Source organism: Chaetodon trifascialis, chromosome 10, assembly GCF_039877785.1.
Source record: "Chaetodon trifascialis isolate fChaTrf1 chromosome 10, fChaTrf1.hap1, whole genome shotgun sequence".
Classification (NCBI taxonomy): Eukaryota; Metazoa; Chordata; class Actinopteri; order Chaetodontiformes; family Chaetodontidae; genus Chaetodon; species Chaetodon trifascialis.
In genome coordinates this window covers 3,854,043-3,869,965 of record NC_092065.1, presented here as the reverse complement: position 1 = coordinate 3,869,965, position 15,923 = coordinate 3,854,043, and the positions used below count along the sequence as shown (strand labels likewise).

Genomic DNA, 15,923 nt, shown 5'->3' with positions numbered 1-15,923 from the left:
AAGTTTCTCCTTCTTATTAAGATAAATAAACAATTTGAAAACTGGAAAATGCATTGTAACAAAGCTGAAAACAGTGATGTTTTTCTGAGCCAGACCCCTTCACATATACATGTGAATAACATGTAATCTCACAATATCAGAACTAATACAAGTAACAACAACAATGAAAATAAATGAAGAATAAACTCTCAATCAGCAACACGCCACCAACAAATCACTGTCTTGGAAGTCAGATACAATCCTCTGTGTACCCCAGAGGCTCACATTAAATGTAGCATCATGTACTTGTGTATATCTTCAGACAGTCAAAGTAAAAGTACCTTTTTGTTCAGCTTAAAGCTCCCAGTACTGAGTCTTAAGCCCGGTCTAAACTCCATGATGCTATTGTACAAGGCTCGTTTTGACAGAGCTATTTTGACTCCTGTAGGGGATAAGAATGGCACAACGCTGCGGTCTTTGTACTATCCATCAGTAAACAGTGAGAAAGTGAAGGAGGGCCAGGTGCGGTGTGGAGAGCATTCAGACTATGGCACCATCACCCTGTTGTTTCAGGGCTCAGACGGTCTGCAGGTAAACATCTTCACCTCTCTGGATGCAAGACAAATTACAAACATTTTCCACTTTTAAAATGGGCAGATGTCTTGGGATTGCAACTGCATAAAGAAATCTTCAGGCATGGAGTCCACCTGATGCTTGTTAACCTACAGGTGCGTGCACACTCAGGTGAATACATCTGCGCTCCCAGCATCCCCGGAGCGGTCCTCATCAACATCGCTGACTTGTTGCAGCGCTGGACCAGCGATCAATTTATCTCTGTGGTGAGTTGAGAGGAGGTTTTCGAGATATGTCTCTCATCGGCAAAAAGTGTGTACATGCTCACCAGAACATATTCAAGGTCTAACTGGTTTCCAGGAGGTTCTTTTTGCTTGAATGATATTGAGGCAGAATTACAAACCCTGAAAATACAATACAATGAAGGATTAATAAATGAATTTACAGCCGAATAACTGACAGAAATCCATCAATAAAACATCAGGTTATATCAGAGTACAATGAATAATTCATAAGCTGTTGGATACTAGAAATAAAGATTATAATATCGGTTTCGAAAATGTGTATGTAACCTTTTTGCATGGGTGGTTTTCTTATTTATGTAATTTGTGATGTTGTTTGGCCTTTTATCCCTTTTTTTTTTTTAAACCTTGATTTTCCATCACTATGGTGCCTCATGTCTTTAACAAAAACAACAGTTTTGACGTACAAGACATGAGACGAGTGTCTTTACATACATGAACCACTTGAACAACAGTTAACAACAGTTAAGTTCGGTTTGAATTCATGAAGTGACACCAACAAAAGGATTTATGTGCAGTAATGTGAAGGCTACTCATTGCGGTTATTCTGTCCCTCAGCTCCACAGAGTCATGCTGCCCCCTGCTGGAGACTCCAGCACGCGTCAGTCTCTGGCTTTCTTCGTGCAGCCAGATGATGATGCCCTGATCACCTGCTGTGATGGCTCCAACAAATACCCTCCAGTTAGATCAGGCACCTACTTGATGGAACGCATCAATGAGACATACTGACGGAACTGACTTATGACCCATCAGTTCACTCATACACTTGATGAGAAACATGTATTTCAATCCTTCAAAAGATTAATGCTCTTTGATATTCTATCTCTTATCTGTTGCATTAAGTTTCCACCCTGTCACTCCTTTTGGAGTTTAATTCAGCTCTTTCATCTCCACTCACAGCGACAAGGTCGAGTTCAACCTGCTCCAGTTTCACATACAGTGATGTCGAAAATAAATAAATTAAAAATATTCTATCATGGCAAAATGACACAAGCACTGACACACAAACATACTGAACATAGACAGCCACTTCAGAAAGCACACATTATTCACCAGCACAGTTCTATTAAATTAAAAGTTTAAATATATATGTCACTATCTGTAAACTAAATAAGTTCTTCAATCATCTGAACACAGACATTTGACGGATCAGGAATGTTTGCCCTTTGAAGTAAATGCGCTTATTCCTCCAAAGTATTTTCTCTTTGAGTCCATCAGTGACATTGAACTACAGTGTGCACTATACAAAATATTCATTTATCAAGCCCGGAGCCCGCCCCACTGCACTGCAGAGCTCTTCCCATGAAGAACATGTGAGTCCTTGTTGTGATAAAAGCCCAAAATGATACAAAGGGGCCAACTGTTCACAAAGAAGACTGGACCAGCTCCACGTTTTAAGTTCTGTTGCCCCCTTACAAAAGAAGATAATAAAACAGAGGAGGTTAACTCCATGGTATACCTCTAAAACCCGCAAATTAAAGCAAACTTCATGAAAAATAGAAAACAAATGGCGTTCCACCAATTTGGAAGAATTTCGGTTCGCCTGGCAAGACAGTCTGCAGTGCCAGGGCAGCCTATTACTCTGCACTAATAGAGGAAAATAAGAACAATCCCAGGTTTCTCTTCAGCACTGTAGCCAGGCTGACAGAGAGCCATAATTCTGTTGAACCATGTATTCCTTTAGCTCTAAACAGTAATGACTTCATGAGCTTCTTTAATGATAAAATTCTTACTATTAAAGACAGAATTCATCAGCTCCTGCCGTCAACGGGTACTGTTTTGTCTTCAAACACAGAAACCATAGAAACTGTTATTAAACCGGTCGCAGTTTTAGACTATTTTACACCTGTCGACCTTCACCAACTAATTTCAATAATTTCATTATCAAAATCATCAACCCATATTTTAGATCCCATCCTGACTAACCTGCTTAAAGAGTTTTACCTTTAATTACCTTTATCTCTTCCTTTTAGATATGATCAATCTGTCTTTATCAACAGGCTATGTACCGCAGTCCTTTAAAGTAGCTGTAATAAAACCATCCGTCCATCCATTTTCTATACCCAACCATCCCTTTCGGGGTTGCAGGGGGGCTGGAGCCTATCCCAGCTGTCATTGGGCAGAAGGTGGGGTACACCCTGAACCGGTCGCAGGGCAACATACAAAGACATACAACCATTCACGCTCACACTCACACCTATGGACAATTAAGAGTCACCATTTAACCTAATAAGCATGTTTTTGGTCTGTGGGAGGAAGCTGGAGTGCCCGGAGAGAACCCACGCATGCATGGGAAGAACATGCAAACTTCACACAGAAAGGCCGTGCCCGACCAGGGGTTTTAGCCAACTATAGACCGATATCCAACCTTCCCTTTCTCTCAAAAATTCTTGAGAAAGCAGTTGCTGATCAGCTGTGCAACTTTCTACACAAAAATAGTTTATTTGAGGATTTCCAGTCAGGATTTAGAGTGCATTATAGCACAGAGACAGCACTGGTTAAAGTTACAAATGACCTTCTAATTGCATCTGATAAAGGATTTGTCTCTGTACTAGTCTTATCGGATCCTAGTGCTGCACTTGACACCATTGACCATGGTATCCTATTGCAGAGACTGGAACACTTCATCGGCATTAAGGGAACTGCCCTAAGCTGGTTTAAATCCTACTTGTCAGATCACTCTCAGTTTGTACACATTAATGACGACTCCTCTGTGCTCAATAAAGTCAGTTATGGAGTTCCGCAGGGTTCTGTGCTTGGATTAATTCTTTTCACCTTATATATGCTTCCTTTAGGGGGGTTATCAGGAAGTACTCAATCAGTTTTCATTGCTATGCAGATGATACCCAACTATATTTATCAATGAAGCCAGAAGAAACCACTCAGTTAACTAGACTACAAGCATGTCTTCAGAACATAAAGACCTGGAAGACCTGCAATTTTCTGATGCTAAACTCGGACAAAACTGAAGTTACAGTACTAGGCACGGTGGGACAGTGGCAACACTGTTGCCTCATAGCTAGAAGGTCCCGGGTTCGATTCCCACCTGAAAGGCGTGTCCTCCACCATGCCTTCGGTGTCTGCCTTTGTGTTCACCTGGGGATCCTCCATAAAATTAAACCCCCCTCTAAAAACATGCATGAAAGATCACTGCCTGACCAATGGTGACAACAAGGAAAACTGGGTCCCCAGGCACTGGTCGGATGGCAGCCCACCACTCCTGGTCTGCCGCAGAAGAAGGACTTACCAGGATGGGTCAAAAGTGGAGGAGAAATTTCACCAATGCATGCCATGTGTGTGCATGTGCATGTAGTGTGTGACAAATAAAGGGGATTGTCCCTCTGATTCTGATGTGAAATAAATAAATAGTTAACTAAATACATAGAAATATTGAATCAGTTAAAAAAGTTACATTTGATTCACCAAGAGTTAAAACCTCATGATTAAAATTAGATTAAAAAGTTCATTTGTTTGAAATATGTACATTTAATCAATTAGAAGTCAGTTGCGAATGGTCAGAAAGCTCTATTAGAGACAACGATTAAAAGTATGGCTGTTAAAAATTATTACATTCCTTCTCCTTTAAGAGATTTGCTGCCTCTTGCCTTTAAGAAATGCGCAGCTGCACTTGAGCAGAAGGGAGCGGGAACGGGAAAAAGCAGACGAAAAAGGAGAAAACAAGCGAACAATATTGAGCCGAAAAGTGTTTAAAAATTGTCTTTAGAAGCACAAAACCTGATCTACCTGACTGGAGCTTGATGAAGAGCATATGTAAAACAACCGACATTTTGGTGGGTTTCAACTCATTTTAATGCACTTTTGCTGTGTTGTAAATGCCAACAAAAGGCAGATGTTATTATCGAAACTGTGTGAGGAAAATCCTTACCATCAGTGGTTTTTAGTTAATATCTTTCGGTTTGTTAAGCAACCCAGAGTGTAAATGTACAGTGTGTGAATGTATATTGTGTTAGGAGAGGAGAGGAGCTTTATGTACGCAACAGTGTTGTTAGCTTAAAGGTGCTGCTCTGCCACCATTTTAGGCCTGGTGAACAATGTAGCGGTAATGTTAGGATTCACAGCTGCTGTAAAACAACCTTGAGTTTAATTAGTAATAGTCATTTATTTTGGTTATGACCTGTTGTACAGGTCAGGTTTTTTTTACTTCTGTTAAAAGCTCAGTCAGAGCGAGGATCCTCTGGTGTGGGCGACACACACGCAGGCGGTAAACTGCAAGCAAGACCCAGTGACTACGTTCTCAACTTCATCGTACCAGTGATGGGATCTGCTGAGTACCATTGGACTGTGATAATTCGCTGCCAGAGCGGTAGGAGTGTGTGGATTTATCTTTCCTTTTATTTGAACTGAAGCTGAGCTGGATTCAATTGGATCCAGACTTTTCTTTGAACTGGATTCAAACTGCCTAAACAAGAACTGAACTTGAACCGAATTAAGTGTCACACTTGACACCATCTTGGTTTCATAATTGTAAACATTGTGATCCATGGTGATTTTGTTTCATTGTAATTGATGTAATTTTCGGAAAATGTGCATTTGTACTTTTACCTGAGAAAGAGGAAAAAGAGTTAAGTCAAGAAAAAATTGTGAAACAAAAATAAGTTCAATTTATTCATCTAAAAAGGAGACAGTTAATAGTCTGGTCTAAACTAGTCAAAAGTCAAAGGTAACATAATACACTGTCTAAACTTAAGTCTAACCCCAAGAGGGGAAAAAAAGTGGGAAAGTGTATCATGCTTACCTCGATTATACTTACCTTTGTTACCTTGTAATGAGCGTAGGTGCAGGCGGAGAGGCTAACAGGATGAACAGTTAGCGTAGGCTCTGGGTGGTAGGCTAACTCAGAGTCGACAGGCGGTGAAGTTGGGATTTTTACTCAACTGTTTTATTTTCACAATATGAAATTTCGACCATACGACGTGCTCATAGGGCGTGAGACATCGGCAAACAACTAAAACGGTTCTACATGTGCAACAAAAGGAGGCACCACCACCATGCGGCGCTATTCAGTATTACAATAATGATGCTGCAGACTCTGACTGTTACATATTCCCCCCCCCCGGTGACAATAAGGCTGTCCTCAGCTGTACACAGCTGAAAAAACAACCAACCTGCACTTAACACAGTGGTATACATAAACACTCTGAAAGGTAACAGTTGTACTCAGGGAAAGACATTATGTACAGCACACTGATATACATCAGTGGATAGAGTGCATAAGGAAACAAAATAAAATATCTTCCATCAACTATATCATGTTGACAAATACAGAGAAAAATCCCATGTTTCTTCAAACTGTCATGCAGAAACCTGAACCACATTATCAAACGAGAAGGAAATAATGTTCTCAACCAAATCCTGTAAGTAAACCCAATTAGTGGTTAAACCAGAACCACTCTGCAGGATACACACATAAACACAAAGCATGAAAAATATGTCGAACCAGAACAGCATAAAAATTCTTAGTGCATTTCAGTTACATATCTGACAAAACAAACCAACTGCCTATTTCAGGTCAAGTCTGTCAGTATGGTAAGGGTTTGTCCATCCGCTGCCTGACCAACCAGACGTAACCCTGGGGTGGCGTCTTGGTCTGAGGTCATACTGTCCAGCACGCTCTGGGTTCGTGTCTGACACAGTCGAGAGGTTTTCAGAATCGCAGTCCATGACCTGCAGTCGGTCAGTGTCAACATGCGTTTCAGGGGACATGTCCACTGCAGCAATGTCACTGGGGCATTTAGTCCGGGTGTTGGGCACATCACTGTATAAGGCTTCAGAGTCACTTTTCTCTGTAGTTATGGCAACAGTGCGTCTGCTGGAAGAAGGTGAGTCCCAAGTGTGGAAGGGTTGCAGATTCACAACATGAAAGACTCCTGCATCCATACCAGTTTCCAGTCTGGTCAGCCTGTAGTTGACGTCCCCCAACTTCTGACTGACACGGAGTGGGCCTGTGAACAGGGGCGCGAGTTTGACGGTAAAGTTGGACTGAGCATCAGATCTAGGGTGGGACTTTACCCTTACAAGGTCACCCACAGCATAAGTAGTCTGACGATGTCTCAAGTCATAGTAGCATTTCTGTCTGCTGTGACTATTGTCAAGTGTTGCTCTGGCGTGGTTGTGAGCTTCCTGCAGGGATGCTCTTAGAGTCTCTGGGTACGGCACACCGGGTTCATCCACACCTCCACAGGAGGGTTGTGTTAAGAGGTCGAGCGGGGTCTCCAACTCTCGACCATACAGCTTTCATGTGGGGCTGTACGCAGCGCAAAGCAGATCTAGGAGAGAAACTTATCCCAAGAAGTGTGCTTGTCCCCAACGTATGCACGTATGTCAGTTTTGAGTGTCCAGTTTACGTGTTCTGTCGCGTTTGTTTGAGGGTGATAAGCAGTGGTGAGCCTGTGCACTGATCCAAGGGTGGAGATGACATTTTCGAACAACTCACTCACAAAAGGCGAACCTCTGTCGGAGATGAGGTAGGTGGGGGCTCCGTGTCTGGCAATACTTCACTGACAAATTTTCCAGCCGCCACATGCGCTGTCGCCTCCTTGACTGCACACACCTCAATCCACTTAGAGAAATAGTCAACAAAGACCAGCAAGTAGGCGTTTCCCGCTGCAGTGCGAGGAAGGGGCCCAACGAAATCCACTCCTGCGTACTCACAGGGTTTTTGAGGCAAGATAGGAACCATGAGACCAGCCGGTTTCCTTTGGCTTGGCTTGGTGAGCTGGCAGACTGAACAGGAAGTGACATAGTGCTTGACATCTGCCGGCATTTTGGGCCAAAAAAATCTATACTGCAGCCTAGCCAGAGTCTTCGAAATACCAAGATGACCTGCAGTGGGGTGGTCATGATAGTAGATGAGCAAGGTGCCTCGGAACGATGTGGGGGCATAGAATTTGAGCTCCTTCAACGGATATAATCCACATCTGGTTTTCAGGTCTTTAGAGTAGAGCAGACTGTCATAAACAACACACTGATGGAGATTGTTACCGTCTGCGTCAACATATGGGTTTGTCTCAAGGTCTCTGAGAAGCTGACCTGTGACCGGGTCATCCAGTTGTAGTTGTCTTACATGTGCGCAATCTGTTAGCAACACAGGGGGCAGGGCGCGGAGGTCCAAACTGCCGATGACAGCATACTCTGGCAAGAGATCTGTGGGTTTGTCACAGGACACGGGCAGTGGGTTGCGAGCTAGGGCATCAGGCACGTTGTTGTGCGCACCAGGCTTGTGCACAATGGTAAAGTCAAAGTCTTGGAGTCGCAGTGACCAACGGGCCAGTCAGCCAGTGGGGTTAGGGCGGGACATTAGCCACCTGAGGCTGCTGTGGTCTGTGAAGATAGTCACATGAAGTCCCTCAACATAAGGTCTAAAATGTTCGAGAGCCCAAATCACAGCCAAACACTCCTTCTCAGGGGTAGAGTATGGTTTCTCTGCTTTGTGCAAGGAGCGACTCGCATAAGCCACAACAACTTCTCGACCCTCTTTGTCTTTTTGCATCAAGGCTGCACCCAGGCCGATGTCACAAGCATCAGCATGAATGAAAAAGGGTTTCGTGAAATCAGGGAACCTCAAGACGGGTGCAGATGTGACACCCATTTTCAAAACATCCATTGCTTCCTGACATTTGTCATCCCAGTGGAAAACTGCATCTTTCCTGGTGAGTGCATGGAGGGGCTCAGCATGGCGCGCATAGTCTTGGATGAAACGGCAATAATATCCCGTCAGTCCGAGGAACTGTCTGACTTGTTTTAAGGTGGTTGGGGTTTTGAACTCCACCACAGCTTTGATTTTGTCCATATCTGGTTTTATGCCAGAGGGTGTGATGCGGTAGCCCAGGAAGGTCAGCTCACTCCGGCAAAGCTGACATTTCTTGAGTTTCAGAGACAGACCAGCGGCTTTGAGTCTTTTAAGCACTTCCTCCAGATCAGTTAGATGCTGCTCAAAGATGGGGGAAGCAACAACAATGTCGTCCAGATACACCGCACATGTCTTATAAATGAGACCAGCTAGGACAGTGTTCATTAGTCTCTGAAATGTGGCCAGTGCGTTGCAGAGACCAAAGGGGAGCACACGGAACTGGAAGAGACCACAGTGTGAAATGAAGGCTGTTTTTGGTCGGGACTCCTCTGCAACTGCCACCTGCCAGTATCCTCGAGCCAAGTCCAGTGTTGTGATGAACTGTCCTCTTGCCAGAAAGTCTAGTGACTCTTCAACACGTGGTAAGGGGTATGAGTCTTTTTGTGTAACCTGGTTCACTCCTCTAAAGTCCATACAGAACCTTGGGTTGGTACAGGGCCTGTTTACAATCACAACAGGGGCAGCCCATGGACTTGTCGATGACTCGATGATGTTGTCCTGCAACATCTGTTGCACTTGTTCATCGATGAGACGTTTTTTTGCTGGAGAGGTACGATATGGAGGAAGATTTATAGGCTTTGCATCTCCTGTATCAATAGTGTGTTCAGTCAGTGAAGTGCGTCCAAGATGATCATCAAACATGTCGTTGAACTGAGAAAGAAGACTGAACAGGTCTGCTTTTTGTCCTTCCTCTAGGTTTGCCTCTGTGACTTTTGTCATGAGAGTGGATTGCAGGGTGTCGAGGGACATGATGGTTTCTCCTTCTGTGAATGGCTCCCCTGCACAGTCCTCACCCCATCCACCACAGGACAAGGGACGCTGTCCATGAATACAGTTCTGGAGGGAATATGGATGGTTAGTGAGGCTCTGATCATGAAATCCATTCCCAGAATGAAAGGGGTTGACAGGTTGTCGATTATGGCGAAACATTGGTAGAAGCACTTGTTCATAAAGCCAATAGAAAGCCAAGCGACACCATCAGGAATGCAGGAAGCATTGTTTGCAAGACTCACAGGTGGACCTTCCCAATGACGTGATTTAGTTGGATAGGAGTTGTTCACTCGGAAAAGGTCTGCTCGTATAGCTGAAAGAGTGGCACCCGTGTCCAGAGTCGCCTCCACACACACAGAGTTAAAGTTCAATTTAGTTCTCAGCGGTGTGTTCCAGGGAGCCTGAGAATCAGTGTCCTCAACATGACCCAGAACATGCTGCTCATGTGGGGGTGTAGCAGGTGGGTGAGGCTCAACTAGCGTCTGGAGGGAGAATTGCCCCTCCCTGAAGTTTCCCGACTGCCTGGTGAGTTGTGGGGTGTCTGCTGTTTCAGTTCTGGGCCCACCTGTACACGGAGTTTCAGTTGTTGGAAGGGTAGGGGCTGGTCCCGCTGGTGAGTGGGTTTGGGGAGATGTCACATGGGGTGCGATGGCGAGATGTGAACCCCGGTCGAGAGCATTTGAAACAGTGGGGCTCGTTGGTCTGGTTTCCTCTGAAGTGTGCAGGAGGAGACTGGTGGCTGCTTGGCCCAAGGACTGCATGGAGATCATGAGCTCACAGTAACAAGTCCATCACTGAGGGGATAGGCGTGCCATACAGTGCAACCCTGTACTTTTCCAGAGAATGTTTCCATATCAGTTCAATTTGCTCTTGTGCCGGTGGTGGGCTCTTTAATTTGTTAAATTCACTCAGCATGTGAACCACAAATGTTGGGAGGGGTTCATTCGGTGCCTGGACACGGTCGAGAATGCCTCTGAGGACACGTTCTTGGTTATCAGATGGCAGAAAAATTGTTCTGAAGAGCTGACAGAATTGTGCCCATGTAATAAAATGTGAACTGAGTGCTTTAAACCACTTGCTGGGCTCTTTTGCAAGGAAATGCGGCAGTTCATTCAGTACTTGTACATCAGTCAGGTTCAATGAAGATCTGTAGGTGCTGACGGCCTGCAACCAGTCCTCAGGGTGCACTTAAGTATCACCAGCAAACACAGGGGGCTCAAGCTTAGCATGATGCAATGCAGCAGCGATCATCCTGGATGTGTTGGTTAGTTCGAGTGAATGTGGCTGTAGGAAAGAGCTTGAGTGTCCAGCCTGAGCTCCAGAGTAGGATTTTGTATCTCGGAGCATGGGCTGTGTTATGGTTGCAGCAGGTGCGTATGGAGTTGAAGTGGCCATGGGGGTTGGGGTTGAGTCCTGGGCTGCAGGAGGACCAGTGTCTTTTTTATTGGACTCATCCCAGTGTTTGAGGATGCTGCGCTGGAGATCAATGGAATCCTGTAGACATTCCCATAGTCTGTCAACCTCTGTATGCAAGTCTTGAACCTGCTGTTTGATTTTTTTTTAATTTATTTATTTAATGAAAAACATCAGGGACAATACATATTAATAGACACTTTCATGTAAATACATAGGATTATAGCAAGCAGCTAATTTCCATCCTTTGTCCCTTGGCAGGTTGGCGTTAACATGGAGTTAATAAAAAAAAGATACATTATCAGTAAAGGTGTAAGGTACAATAACAATAGGAATAACAGGTACAGTACTTCGCATAGACAGACAAAAAACCTTGTTACTCATGACAGACCAAAAAAAAACAAAAAAAAAAAACAAGAAAGACCATTAAATGTTAAAGTGCTGGAATACTAAAGTGATATAAGTGCTGAAGTGCTTAGGTGCTAAAGTGCTAAAGTTTTGAAGTGCTGAATGGATATTGCACATTGCCCAATTGCACACATTTTGCACACACAGATGTGTGTGTGCAGGTGTTACTGCACAGGTTAGCATACATAGATATATTTATGTACGCCTCTACAAAATTTGCATACATAGTAAATGTATGCAGGCATACAAGGTCACCAGACTGGCCCATCACCAGCAACATTCCTAACATCTAGACAAATACACAGGAATAATACGAGTACAAATTTCAGATACATTAAGTACACATAACAATACAGAATATCCAGTGACTTAAGATTCAGGATTCACTGTGGGTGCAGTTTTGATTTTCTAATAGCCACATTTTTAGATGCTTTGTGAAAGAAGTAAGGGTTGGTAAGTCACGTATGTCACTTGGTATCATGTTCCATGAGTGAGACGCTCTATATGAAAAAAATGACTGCCCAAATGCACTTTTCCTGAAAGGGACCAGACAGTCACCTCTGGAACCTGCTCTGGTTGACCTGTTTGTATTTATTTTTCTGAATTCTTTTAATGGCGGTGGTGCTAGTCCATGGAGAACCTTGTAGACTAGGGTAGAATCTGCATATGTTATATTTTCCCAACTCAACAATTCATACTTCTTCAAGATGTTACAATAGTGGTGTGAGTTGGGCTTTCTGTCTAAGACTTTTAGAGCCTGCTTATATGCGATTTCTACAGGCCTCAGTGTGGATTTGCATGCCAGCGCCCAAGTTGTTACACAGTAGGTCATATATGGCATGATCATCGCACTTAGGTATAGTTTTGCAGAATCAGTAGTTATTTTGAATATATCTAAAATTTGACAGGTTGAATCTTATTCTATTCACGGTGTTTTTTACTTGCTGTTTGAAGCAGAGCTGTGAATCAATAGTAATTCCTAGATATTTGAATTCTTGTACGACTTTAAGTTTTGTTCCATCGACAGGCACATCAGTGGTCAAATCAACATTTGCCTTTTGTGAAAAAAACATGCAAACAGTTTTTGATACATTGAGATGTAACTGGGAATGTTTCAGCCAGTTGGACACATTAGACATAGCTGCTGACAAGTCTTGTGCAGCTTGGCATTTTGTTTTAGCGTGCACATACATGACTGCATTGTCAGCATACATCTGGAAGGCTACATTTGATGGACAGCAGTTGGGCAGGTCGTTGATGTACAGACTGAATAAAAGTGGTCCAAGGACTGAGCCCTGAGGTACACCAAGATTATTTTCAGAAGTTGTGGATGTTGTATTGTAAACTCTAACGCGCTGTTTTCTCTGCCCAATATATGATTCGATCCATTTCAGTGCTTCTACAGAAAAGTTAAAATATGACAACTTAGTTAATAAGATCTGGTGATTCACAGTGTCGAATGCCTTTTTTAAGTCAGCTCCTATGACACCCCCAGTGTCAATTTTAGACTTTAGGTTTTCCAGAAAAAAACAAATGGCGGTCTCTGTCGAGTGGTATTTTCTAAAGCCAAACTGCATTGGATTCAGGTTGTAAGGACTGTCATTCAAATGTTTAATAAGCTGCTCTGCCACCAGCTTTTCCGCTACTTTGGAAACTGCAGGGAGAATGCTTATTGGTCTATAGTTGCTGATTGTTGCAGGGTCTCCTGATTTAAAAATTGGAGTGATGACTGCAGATTTCCATGAATTTGGGAACATACTCTTGGTTATAGATTTATTGATTATGCTGGTCATTGGGGCAATGAGCGATTGTTTATGCATTTTAAGAAACATTGTATCCATATAAAATGCATCCTTGGCTTTAGAGTTTCTCAAACCACAGACCACTCGATCTACATCTGGCTGAGAGACTTCATTTAAATTAAAAACTGGAGTAGAGGTGCTCAAAGGCATTGCAGGATGGATTTGTATACAGGAGTCAGTGGCAAGGTTTTTTACCGAATCAATAAAATAAGAGTTCAGGGCTGTTGCCATCTCTTTTGGGTCATATGTTAAATGTCCATTTATTTGCAACTCCCTGATGTTCTTGTTAGAGGTATTATTTCCTGTTAATTTCTTTATGTTCGACCAAATCTCCTTGGCATTGCCTCTTGCATTGCTTCTAATATTAACAAAGAAACTTGCCTTTGCAGTTCTGATTTCCTTAGTTACTTTGTTCCTGAGTGAAGTAAACAAGTGTCTATTATGTGTTATTTTGTCTTGAGAGCTATCTTGAGTGCATGGTCCCGTTGTTTCATCAGTGACCATATTGTACTGTTCAACCAGGGAAGGTGATTTTTTTTTCTCGGCTTATGTGTTATATTTTTCATAAAGCCAGACATGGTTGTTTGTATTACTGTCATGAAAGCGTTGCAGTTGTCATCAACCTGTTCACCGGTGAGGTGCTCTGACCAGTTTATTTCACTCAGGGCAGTTTCTAAATTCTCAATTTTACATTTTGGTATTCTCAACTGTTCTAATTTGTTACTGGGGGGACGTGTAAATCTTTGTTTCATGTTGTGGTCAGACAGTCCTGTTACCACATTGAACATTTTTTGGATTCTTTCATGTTTGTTACTGAAGACCAAATCTATACACGTTTCTGACGAGGTTGTTATTCTAGTGGGTTCTTTGATTATTTGTACCAGATCAAAGCTGTTTGTTAACGCTTTAAGACGTTTCCGATTTGTTTTAGCATTCCAATTTACATTAAAGTCTCCCATTAGAATAATTTCGTTTTTAAAATTACATTCTTTAAGAAGGTCTTGCAGTCCATCATAGAACCCACTAGAGGCTGATGGCGGTCTGTATATCCCAATTAATGTGACAGACATTTGTGGGGAGAGAGTGATGTTGAGCCCAATACATTCATGATTATTCACACATTGCCATTTTACTTGTGTACACTTCAGGTGTTCTCTGACGTAAAACATCACCCCTCCACCTCTACCCGCAGACCTGTCTTTCCTGAAGATGTTATATCCCATCACATTTAGCCCAGCCGTCGGGGAGTTAGAATGAAGCCATGTTTCAGAGATACAAAGAAAGTCTAAATTGATTCATATAACAGATGTTGCACTTGTTCACATTTACATGTTATACTGCGTATGTTCAGATGGCCACCGAGAAGGCCCCTTGGTTTGGCTTTTGAGTCCCAAATAACACGAGCATGGTTTAATGTCTTCATGAGCTTGTACTTACGATGTTTCGTGGTCGCTCTATTTAATTTATGTGTGTTACCCGGGACCGTCACGGTGGAAAGGGCATCCAGCGGAGCTTTCCGCTGTATGCGTCCACCCACCGACGAGGCCGCTGGAGCTGGTGGACTCAGGCCCAGGGGGGGTCGCGGTGGAGAGGGCATCCGGCTGCTGAGCTTTCCGCTGTAGGCGCCCACCCGCCGGGGAGGCCGCTGGAGCTGGTGGACTCGGGCTCAGGGGAGTCGTGGTGGAGAGGGCATCCGGCTGCTGAGCTTTCCGCTGTAGGCGCCCACCCGCCGGAGAGGCTGCTGGAGCTGGTGGACTCGGGCCCGCAGAGGCCGCTGGAGCTGAGTTATCATGCAGCGGTGTAGTCCGGGGTAGCTGCCGTGATGGCCAGGCTGTCTGTTGAAGATGCCGCTGAGTTGGTTCAGCCAGTAGCGGGGACCCGGCTGCCGTCAGCTGTAGTAGAGGCTGCCGGGACTGTGAAATTTGCAGCGGCGCAGCCCAGGCCAGCTGCAGTGGTAGCTGCTCCAACGGCCAGGCCAGAGCCCATACCAGCTGCCGGGACAGCCCCCCCCCCCCCCCCATGTCTGCCTGACGGCATTGTAACACGGCCACAGTCCATGAGTCTTGAATACAGTACATGTTGACTACATTTAGCTGGGTCGCAGGTCTGGTTATTTTTAGTGAGAATATGGAGGCGCAAAGGACACAGGATAAGGAACAAAAACACTACGAACATACATAGAGACGTTGATGGCAGAAATTGCAGCGTTTTGACGGAGTTTGTAGTCGTCTGTGGCCTTAACGCAGGACCTGCCTGCCTTCGTGGCTGCTCAGCGTCCGCCATCCATCCTGCTGCATTCATCCTCTCCTGACAAGTTTAAGGTTCGAAGTTGTACTTTGAGGAACAGTGCTTCTTGCAAGATTCTCCAAGTCTAAGTCTGAGTCAGAGTCAAACTCGTCGGCTTGTATGTCTGGGTGGAACGCCATTATGTAGTAATGCTCCAAATCACACACCTTTTAAACTAGTAACAAACTTTGATAGTTTTGGGGAGCAGAATTAACCTGACTGTTCGCAATGCAGTTAATATCAAATAATACTGCCTCTCACAATTCACACTTAGCACTGTATATATATGATTTTCACACATAGCAAAGCCAGAACATTGTCACTCATAAACATAATATTACGTGAGGAAAAATGACTAGAATAGTCCTACTACTGTAAGGCACAACAATCATTGAAAGTTTTAAATTGGCTAAATGACACAACAATCACAATGAAAAAAATTTAACAGATACAACAACACAGCAGACAATTCTTTTTTTTTTTTTTTTTGTTTAGGAACCACACTGTCCTCTACTCACC

At 43.7% G+C, this 15,923-nt stretch overlaps 1 protein-coding gene across 1 annotated transcript in view; it reads left to right on the top strand.

Moving 5' to 3' along the window:
* LOC139337045 (uncharacterized) overlaps nt 1-15,923 on the top strand; it is an 80,113-nt gene that overhangs the window by 2,529 nt on the left and 61,661 nt on the right. Inside the window, 3 exon segments of the mRNA XM_070971344.1 lie at nt 428-570; nt 708-818; nt 1,413-1,634. Of these exon segments, the coding sequence (XP_070827445.1) occupies nt 428-570; nt 708-818; nt 1,413-1,583 (425 nt within the window). The 3' untranslated portion in view covers nt 1,584-1,634.